Source organism: Musca vetustissima, unplaced genomic scaffold (assembly GCF_032173495.1).
Source record: "Musca vetustissima isolate MV318-11 ecotype Yass unplaced genomic scaffold, APGP_CSIRO_Mvet_v1 utg20051, whole genome shotgun sequence".
Taxonomy (NCBI): domain Eukaryota; kingdom Metazoa; phylum Arthropoda; class Insecta; order Diptera; family Muscidae; genus Musca; species Musca vetustissima.
Window position 1 is genome coordinate 167,731 of NW_026879680.1, and position 11,357 is coordinate 179,087.

Here is an 11,357-nt window from a genome sequence, read left to right on the forward strand (position 1 = left end):
CTGGCCAATGAAGTCCCCTATTTGGGAAATATCGCCTAATATTTAGGGGATGAAATGGACTAAGTACTAAATTTTTGTTGGGTTTTCTGGTCGCTCCAGAGGCCGCAATAATGGCCCGAACATCGTGAAATTTTCCATGGAGAAGGGGAACAGGCCAAAGAATAAGCATTCCTGTTTTCATAAAGATCGGCCAATATTTAGCGGGTCAAATGGACCTTGACTTTTGTGTGAAAAATGACAAAATTTGTATTCTATAGCGTATATAATTACCCCTGAAGGACATAGGCCCGAGAAGTTTATATTATATCCAAGATGAGTGGTTGACCTTTAAATTAATACGAATTATATTGTTGTATGTGCTCGAATGTGGGAGTTACACCTAAATATTTACAGGTATATCCGTATTCGTATATTATTTAGTAACCCATTATCACTCTATAGAGCGGAACTATAGCGCTGATCGCTTTTGAAATGTTCCATGAGGTTCCAGTTATGGTCAAGGACAACGTCTATAATTTTCGGTGATGATCAGATAATAATTTTGGAATGAAGTGGACCGAAAACTTAATTTTTTGTGATATTTTCGAGTCGATCTATAGACCACAAATGGAAGCCGAACATCACAACACAACCCACGATGAAGGGAATCTGGACAATAGCTGTACTGAATACTCGTAATATTCAGCAAAATATGTCAGTGTGATGAAGAGGTGCTGTTTACCTGTAATCGGGCAAGTGGGTGCAAATAATACGAAATATTGCCCAGTCGAAAAAAATTGAGTTCCGTAGTAGTTGTGTAGGGTATCGTATGATCGGCCCCGTCCGACTATACTGCTCCGCTCACTGGTTTGTATTAAAATAGTTATATGATTTGTTCCGTGTTTGGATTTGGTTCTAAGACTCTGTTGTAATCATTTCATATGCGGAAGATACGAAAAAAAAACATAACATAAGTCTTGATAATTTACATTATATATATTCATGTATATGAAGTGTAACCCGCATTTAGGCCTAGCCCCTGTGTGGGAGGTATCAGAAGGAGTGGACCGATATTCCCCATGTTCGAACTTGAAGTAATTTTGGAAAAAGTAATAAGTTTAGATGAAGTCAAAAATTTTTGAAAAAAAATTAGGCCAAAGAACCCCATGTTTCTAGGACCAATACTTAGAACCATAATCGGTTTGTAGGAATGTCGGTATAGGTACACATTTTGGTATGTTTCCTATATTTTTATTTCAAGTACCTGTCAGTATATCTATGGTGGAGGGTATCCAAAGTTCGGCCCGTCCGAACTCAACGCCTTTTCACTTGTTACTTATTGAACATTTCTGTATCAAAATCTCAACATCCAGAAGAAGTGTACTTATTGACTTTTCACGTTAAGCCAGTGATATATGATTCCGGATATGTAAATCGTGTCATTAGCATAATCCACAACTACGATTAGGTCATGGACGGTTGTCCCTCCTAATTCATAAATGGTTCCAAGCCTAATCTGTCTTAGGTCTATGTTTGCTGTCAAATTCGAAGATGGACTTTATAAATACCAAAGCGCCATATAATTAATTTTCCGGTTTTCGATCTTTAGAAATTTTTCAAAGCATGAATAGCTTGTTATTTTGCCATCAGCGGTAAGTATATAACTAAGGAGGAAATAAAAAAGTATACATTTTTCATAATGAAGGGACAGCAAGAACAAATGTTGAACATGTGATAACAGGCATATGATAAATTATGAACATATGATAAATTATGATAAATTTTTCGTTTTAATTTTTAGCAAGGTTTGTTTATAAGGATAACAGGCAGGCGAATTCATGCCTTAAAGCGGATTTACATATAAAATTTAATCATGATTAAAACCTGAATCAGGGGTTATTTTCTTAATCAGGCTGAATTTTCCACGATTTATCATACAAATTTAAATCATTGTGTGGCAGGGTTTATTATAAATCATGATCGAAATCATGATACTAATGAGATGCAACGCAGTTCTTGTACGAAAAAATACAACTCTCTCACAACTTTGGTGCACCATTCATCTTAAATCGAACGATAATATATCTAAATCTTAACCGATTTTCACGAAAATTAGCACACATAATTCTAAGCTTAATTCAGTAGGCTGTGCCAAATTTCGTGCAAATCGAAAAATATTTAGGGACTTTGGTGCACCGTTTACCTTAAATCGGACGAAATTATATATGGGAGCTATATCTAAATACTAATTCGATTATACTTTGATGTTTTTGTTAATATTGAGTTAATATTGTTTTTGTGAAAGACAGACGAACCTGGCCGAGGGTTAAAATGAAAATTGCTATTTTTTCTAAATTCTGTGCCTTTATATGATCTTAAATACAAAAATTTAGATTTTTATTCCGACAATTTTTTTTTTTTTTTTTTGACACCGAAAGGTTTAACTTCTTCTAACTATTTCTAGAATATGTCATATTTATAATATGGTAGTCACTTTTACACGTTGAAGAACACTCTTTTCATAACTCAAATAAAAATAATTAGGACGAAACCTTTTTAAACTCTTTTGTTCTACTCCACTAATTTCAAAATTTGCTTTACAAATTATATGAACTAAGTACTACAGGCATGGATAGGTGTAAACTCCATATTGTCTCTATTTACATAAAAACAGAAGTGAATCCTACTTTTTAACATCCCAAGCAGCCAAATTAAACACTTTTATAATAAACGTTAATTTAAACATTTAAAGATTTTAGCATCAGAAAAATTTACCCATTTTTCGACAAAAAAAAAATATGAAAAAGCAGTTTACCAACAATTATCAGAATTGAACTACTATATAGAAAACTACTTGACGTATCAATACCAAATTTCATATTTATTCTACTTGTTTTCTATCAATTCTCATCAATAAATTTGTCCTCCGAGGAAGTTGGTTTTGAAAATTTTTGCCGCGGTCGTGACACTGTGTGCAGTCATCGTACATAACCTGACGGCAGACAAAAACAAATATATGCAAACTACAGCAGCTTATGTCAATTCCTTTGCAATTTTAACCAGATCAAGAATGTTTATACTTTATAGGATCCTAAGTGAATACTTCGATGACAAAATTAATATACCCTCGATGCAACTGTGGAGGGTGTAAAAAGTACGACAAACTGTACTCCTTTGTGTGATATGTCATCATTAACTCATTTGGCACCTCCGTCCTTTAAAAAAAAAGACCAAAAATGACAACAAACAACCGTATCACAGTGAATTTCTATAAACAATTTTATGTTATTCTTGTATATTTTTCTATGCCAAATCTAAATTTTATTCAAAAATTTTTATTTAAAAAAATTAATTTTAATATCATTTTAATATTATATTTAAGATTTTGAAGCACAAATCTGTGGCGTTATCAGGGTTAAACACAAAAATAAAATTTAGCTATTCGACCTATTTTTTTAATTTATACGCAACATTTTTTTACAATATCATTTTTTTATTTATAATATGTCTATACTTTTCTTTTCTATCATTCAATCTCCATTTTTGGTTATGCAAAACTCCAACAAGCCAAAATCCTAAAAAAGTCTTCTGAGAAAACAAAACATGCTAAAAAAAACACCATCATCTAATTGCTAAAAAAGCATCCCCCAATTTCATAAAAAAAAAATCTGCAACCATTTCAAATATCCACTCAATACAAATGTTTTCACTCAATTCATCCACTTGCTTTAGCAGGCACACTTTGCACTCAACATAAACATTCCCAACACTGGCAATCATTAAATCGTGATTAGTCAACCCTGAACAATTGTGACGGCAACTCCACGACTGCAGCCAACTTCGGACAACGGGTTTGTTTTGGTTTTTTTTTGTACGGGGCCACCAAAAAAATCGTCGAAAAAAACAATTAGCACCTTAGTGGAAAGAAAAAGAAAAGCGCCACAAGTAAATTAGGTGGAATGTTCAATTGAAAGCTATTAAATTCATGTGAATAAATCTCAGATTATGTGTTTAAACTCGAGCAGTGATGTGTGTTTGTGTGTGGAAATGACCAGAGGAAGCCGTAAATGTATCAAAATGCCGCCTTTGTAACCCGTATATTTTTTGTGTGTTGTACAAGCAGCAGCAAGATTGATTCTTTCGTCGGTCGTATGTTGTCTTCTGTGTCGTCACATAACTTGCTAATTAAATTAATTAAACTTTAATTACATGATGAAAAAGGAATTTTTATGAAAAAACTTTGTGTAACTCACTCGATCTCTCCGTGTGAAAAGTAGTGATTTAAATTAAAATTACAATCCACGAACTGAAAAACAGGAGCCCCAAACAGCTACAGCAGAAGTTATTTGGTATTGTGTCTTGCCCCTGGTGTTTGTTTTCTCCTCTCCAGTAGCGCGCGCCTTTGTATGTAACTTAACAATGGATGAACAATTAATCGATGAAGTAGCTTTACATGCGGTTATATACAATCGTCAGAAATATTACCTCAATGGCAGTGTAAATGGTCAAAATCCCAATGGCAATAAATATGAGACAAAAGATGAAGCCTGGCAGGCTATAGCATTAAAGTTACGAAGTGATGGTAAGTGTTGTTGTAATTTTAATTAAATTAATTCTATGTTCAATTTTAATTATTTCCTCAATTCTAGGTAAGGTGTTTTGTATATTTCTCCAAATGAAAAGAAAACATATTCCAATTGATGTATTTTGTAATCAGCATGATCTTATTAGATATTGAAACTCAATTCCTAACACGAATCAACATATTATCAACAAAAATCACCCTTCTTTCAATTGTTCATAAAAAATTGGAAATTGAGTGCTATGTATTGAGAATATTTTACTCTGAAGAGTTATAAGCCAAAGTTGCTTTAACATGGCAAATTGAATTGAATGCAAATGCCTGAAAAATAATGTATCAAGAATGCAGAGACAATGCTCATTTTTGATTAATGATAAATTTAAACGAGTGAAAAAAGCGTTAAGTTCTGCCAGCCGAGTCCAAAGTTATATGAGGCTATGCCCAAGGGGGACCAATATTGATTACATAGTGTACGAAGTAGCAAATATTTGGGGTTATCATTTAATGAAGGCTATGTCTACTTAATGACCGATATATGTCAATTTCGAACCCAATATGTTAGTTTTGTATCTCAATTCTTTCCTTGAGGAGGTATCATTATATCGATATATTTCATTACCTTCAGGTTCGACTTTTTTATCACAATATCTTTAGAAGGCAGAATGATTACAACAGATGACTAAATCGTCTTAGAATTCCACACTTTAACCTACAAAGTGTGGAATTCACTATTCCGAGTAAAGACTATCCTCCATACTATTGTTGAATATGCCTATATGGGGACAACTCAAACACACGGAACAAATCAGCTAACTATTTTAATATTAGAAAGAGGATTAGATGAAGACTACCCCAAAAAGGGGGTGAGTATTAATAATTTTTGGTAGGGAGATTTGTTATCATATACGACAACAAAATACCAAATTACAGCGAATTCGGTTGAAAAACGCGCTCAAGAACTTCAAAATACAGAAAATTCGGGGGTACCCTTATATGGGGACTACCAGAAAAAATGTGGAGAGATTTGCTACCCAATAAAAACTCAATGTACTAAATTACAGCCAATTCGTTTCGAAAAATGCGATCAAAACCCCCAAAATACTGAAAATTAGGGACCCCGTTACGTGGGGGGTACCAGAAAAAATGGGCCGATATTTATAATTTTTAGTGGAGATACCTAGTACCCAATATGAACATAATGTTCCAAATTTTAGCGAATTCTGTTGAAAAAAGCGCTCAAGAACCCCAAAATACCGATACCCTTATATGGGAGCCATACCTAAACGTGAACCGATATAGCCCATCTTCGAACTTGCCCTGCCTGCAGACAAAAGACGACTGTATGCAAAATTTTGGCGATCTATCTCAATTCCTTTGTGATCTATCTCAATTCCTTTATTTGGAAGGCAGCGAATTTGATAAAAAGTCTGGATGCAGAGATCGTTGAACCGGTGACTATCTTTGACTATTATTATTCATCGCCTTTTAGGGGTACTGCCCACATAACCCCATTTTTTTATATTAAAATAGTTAACTGATTTGTCTCCATATAGTCATATTGCACGATAGTAGGGGGAATATTCTGTATTTTAAAGTATGGAATTCTAAGACGATTTGGCCCATTTATCCACTGTTGTTGTAATTATTCTACCTTCAGTGGATATCGTGATAAAAAAACTAGAGCGTCAGGATCGAGAATGAACTATTTCGGCCCGCATTTAGGCTTAACCATCGGTAATTCCTAATTCCCTTTTTTTTTGCAATGAAAGTTTTCATATGTTCCCTTTTTTATTTGAAGAAACTATAGGTATATTTATCGAATTACTTATTCTTGGGCGCCTTCGGGGAGCAGAGCTGAATACTAATGGACGCGTCCACAGGTTGCGGATAGTCATTGGGTAGCTGTGAATAACAAATAAACAGTCGCGGACAATCAGCGGGCTCAGGGGGAGAGTCTCGGAGGAAATGACCAAGTGCCTATGATCCCTGGGCTTACGAGGCGAGAATGGCGCCCCTAAATAACCATCTCAAAGGTTTGGGTCATTACCTTTCAAAGTGACCCGCCTAACGCGGGGGTGTCATGCGACCTCGTACCAAACAGCGTACTACGGTTTGCAGTCAGGGTCCCGACTGTATTAGAACGGAGCCTTGTTGATACCTGGGCGCCTCAACAAGCTTATTCAGGCTTAGCTGCCAAGTCCTTGCCATGGTAAGAGGCTATGCCATGGTCGACCTCAATCCCTCACATACAGCACATTCTATGGAGCCATCACGGGAAAGGAGCTCCTTTTAATCAGGAGGAACCTTAAATTCATCCGGAAGTTCTCCAGGATCTATCCGAATGATATTGAGAGGGATTTCTTGATTGAAAGATCCCCACAGTAGTCCATTCAAAGAAGGAGAAACCTGTCGGAGGTTCTAATACACCTAGAAAGCTCGGCCCGGCCGAACTTAACGCCGTTTCCACTTGTTAGCTGTTTCTCAGTGATAACAATGAGATAGATCTGCGTCGTGAAAACTCCGACCAGATGGATTTTAATGTTCTGCATTTAGGCTGCTCAAGCCATCAAATGCCTGTCTTCTCGTTGTTGACCTTGTGAACTTGTCAATTCAATAGCCATTTGGTGATCCAACAGAATCCACAATCTGCAGATCGGATGAATTATTTAGAGATAATTTTTGACAGTAAAAAACTGTACCATTACCGTAGAATTAACTGTATTTGGCTTCTAAAAAGAGTTTCAAACCAACAACATATTAACCGGGTAAAGGAAATTTAGTTTAGAGGCTCCGCATTTCAAATCTTCAATAAATAGATCAGTGGAACAGGGTAATTTCAGAATCTTCTGATAATTCCAAAAATTGTTAATTTTGAATGCCCTCAGAAATAATCGGTTTTAAGTCAATGTTACAATGACCCTTTCAAGAAAGTTTTTTTTAGCAAATTTTATTAAAAATATTATAATTTAAATTTTACAATAAATAATTTAATTCGATTATATTTTATAACAAAATATCTTTGTGGCAATAAAGGTAATGATATACCAATACTGCAGAAATACAAAATTTGCACTCTTTCAAATTATCATCAAACTAAAAAGTGAATAAAAAATGGTTTCATAATTTATCCATACACAATAGCTGATAATAACTAACCACTACCACAAGGAAGATAAAAGTTATGAAAAAACACCCCTCTCTCTTTATCCATGAGATATTTGTACATAAAAAACAAGGGTCCTTTTTCAAAAAAACACTCAATTCATTCATAACAAAAAAATAATAATTGCCATTCATAATTATTCCTCTTCAGAAAGATTTTGAGTTTGTTTCGTTGAAAAAAATTTCACTCATACTTTACGCCTCAAGAGCAGGAAATATTATTGAACTCAATTAAAACCAAAATAAAACAAAAACTGTGGGTGCCTTGTCTGTCGGTAATGAATTCATAACTGAACAAAAAACCACCACCATACACCACACAGGTTTTTTGAAATCTGGCACATGTTGTGCCAATAAAAAAACTCACTAAAGCAAAACGTTTGTGCCCGGCCTGGCCTGCCTGCTTTTACATAAAAAATATGCAACCCCATAACGTTTTTTTCGTTCATTACATTCTTCTTCTACTCCTGTCTCATAAATACCCCAGAGATTTTGCAAATAACCACTCACATAAAAAATGCTTTAATTACTGCTTCCTCCCCCTGCAGCAGCCTGTAACGAAAAAAGGGATGGGGGGAAACCTAAAGCCTGTGTTTTATTCCTATACCGAATATACATATTACAAAAACAAAAAACAAAAGAGGTTTTCCATAACCCTGTGATTTAGTTTGCTAGCTCCTGCCGCAGGGGAGGAATGAGAAGAAAATAAAAAAAACTAAACTTCATTTTTTGTTTTGTATTTGCTGTAAATGTGGGTGACTTTCAGCACTTGCAAAAAACCCCCAAAAAAAAAGAAGTGTGGAAAAAATTTGCAAAATCCACAGTATTGGATTAACAGTTTCCCAGCTACAACCCTTTTTTGGTGTTCAGAAAAAAGAAAAATTCGTTACCTCTAAATGTGAAAAGTGAATTTTGAATTTAAAAATTTTCGTTATAAACATATTTGAAAAGACATTGGAAAAATGCTGGAGAAACAAATAAAAGATAATATCATATTCAAAACACCATATTTGGAATTGTTTTATTGTAAGATTTATTTAAATAGAAAATTTAAAAAAAATATATAATTGTAAAATTTGAAATGAACGGATCCGAGTGAATTAGTACAAATCATAGGTTTTCTCTAACAAAATAATAAAATAGTTTTGAAATTAAAAAAATAAATGTTTTATTTATGATTTAAGTAGATTTTAGTAATTAGTTAAATTAAATTAAGTTTTGAAATTAGAAAAATAAATAAATAAATTATTTGTTTCTGTAAAATTTGAAATGAACGAATTTGTTCGCTGTAGAAAAAATAATAAATTAAACAGTTTTGAAACCCATAGTGTTTGTTCCTTGAATTCGTATTTTTTTCAAATTTTGCATATAATTCCTTATTTTGTATAAATAATTTTTAATTTTTTATTGAATAATAATATTAGAAAAAAAAAATAACTTTTCCCTATCATTCTTTTGTTTTCCAGTGGAAACGTGTAAAAAACGATGGAAATATTTACGTGAACGTTATGTCAGCCAACGTAAACAAGGCGATCCACCCGTTTACGAACATCTCTCGAGGCCATATTTGGAAAAAATGAAATTTCTCGATCAACATATACAGCCCCGCAAATCATATCGAAATGTGCCGAATTTCCTCACTTCTCCCCATTCGACGAACGGTTCTAGTTTCAATGATTACAATATGGACTCAAAATCGAATAGTTCCCTTAAAAATATTGGTCATTTTGGTCAACATCATCATTTTCAGGATCAACAACATGCCATGAACGCGTTAAGTACAGCAGCGGCTGCTGCCTCCGCCTTGGAGGGTGATAGTCGTGTTAAAATCGAAGCCGATCAAGTATTTCGTGATTTTGCTGCCGCCGTAGCCTCACAACATGGCCAACTAACACCCATGCTACAAACATACAATGAACATTTTCGTGATGCTGCCACCAGTGCTTTATCGGCTGTGGTGGCCAATACGGCCACAACGAATGGTAACAATGGTGGTCTGCACTCGTCATCGTCATCTATGAAATCACCGCTTTCCTCACCATTGGGAGCAACACAAAATGGTTCAAACAGTGCTGGTCACTCGACATCTACACCCAATCATCATACCGCCTCCTCTGCCTCCGCAAATAACCTCAATAATTCAGGAGCCTCATCGACGGCTGCCGGTGGTGGCAGTGACCTTGGCAATGGCAATCACTTCAATGGACAGCATTTCAATGACTCTCAACATGAGGATATGGATTCATCGAGTAGTAGTAATTATACGAAAAAACCTAGAGTACAATTAAACAACTCGTCCACGGAAAATGCCCTTCATCACAATGGCAGTATACATCACAATAGTTTAGCCCATAATAATAATCATCATCATCAGCTTAACAACTCCAACAATTCACAATTTGGTGGCACCAATGGTATAACAGGCAATGGCGAAGAATCTGATGAAGATTCCGATGAAAACAGTGCATCCATGATGCAACCCCAAAGTATACTTACGGATACCGCCAATGCCGAAAATCCCTTCAATAGCATACCACCAGCAGCATCACCGGCACCCTCAAATGCCTCCTCCACCAACGCTTTACAACGTTCCAATTCAACACACCTCAATACAAATACACCAAATGGTGTCAATCAACCGACGGCCGCCATGTTTCCAACAAATGCAGACTTCCTTTTCCAACTGTATCAACAATTACCGCAACATCAAAATAATCTGCAGCAACAACAACAGCAGCACCAGCAACAACATCAACAATTTGGTAAATTTCAAGTGCCACAAACACCACCGCCAACACCGACGGTCCAACGTAGTTCGGAACAGTTGTTGGGTGAGCTGGTGACCACCGAACTATTGAAAATGTCCAAGGAGAGGCGTAAAAGTGTACAAAAGCGAATATTGGAAATATTATTTTTTGATGATTAAATGAAGATAGTACCACGCGAAAAGAATGAGAAGGAGAGACAAGTTGGAATGGTAGGTGATAACGAATTTGGCAAGATTTGAAATGCTATTCACATATTTTGAGGTTAATGACAAATCGCTTCCATTGGCGGCCTATTTTAAAAATGTGGTTTCTAAACCCCAGGGGCATCGAATTCTAATCGGTGAAGTATTGTCAACACAGTTAAATTTTGAATTTTCAATAATAGCTTCAGCTAAAACCCTACCCCCCATTCATAACTCCACCCAAGATGATGAATCCAATTCAATTTATTTCATAAACGAGAACCTAGCTCAAAGGGCCATGAGGATTCGAAAAACTTTTTTACATGGACTACTCCAAAAGAATTGGAAACTGTTTCATTTAAAAAATCTTTTTTTGAATCTGTCAGTTTTTAAAAATAGTTTAGTCCTTAAAAACTAGTTTCCAAAAAAATATCTGGTAGTTCTATTAGCAGTAGTAATCCTGTTAGTCCATGAAAAATTTTTAAAATCCAAGTCATGTGGTCCTTGTAAACCAATTTAAAAGAAGTGGAAATGCCTTAAGTTCGGCCGGGTCGAACTTTAGGTATACCGATAGTTACTTGAAATATAAATATAGGAAACATACCAAAAGCTATAACTATACCAATAATTGTACCAAGCGATTGTTGTAAACCTATTTTTTTAATGGAGATTTTTCCTAAAATC

The 11,357-nt window shown here is 35.0% G+C and overlaps 1 protein-coding gene across 1 annotated transcript; it reads left to right on the forward strand.

Moving 5' to 3' along the window:
• Positions 1 to 4,398: 4,398 nt before the first annotated feature.
• On the forward strand, positions 4,399 to 10,649 carry LOC133324723 (transcription factor mef2A). The gene is made up of 3 exons (XM_061533561.1): positions 4,399 to 4,561; positions 9,190 to 9,861; positions 9,931 to 10,649. The coding sequence occupies exons 1-3, from the start codon at positions 4,399 to 4,401 to the stop codon at positions 10,647 to 10,649; spliced, it is 1,554 nt and encodes a 517-aa protein (XP_061389545.1).
• The last annotated feature ends 708 nt before the right edge of the window (positions 10,650 to 11,357 follow it).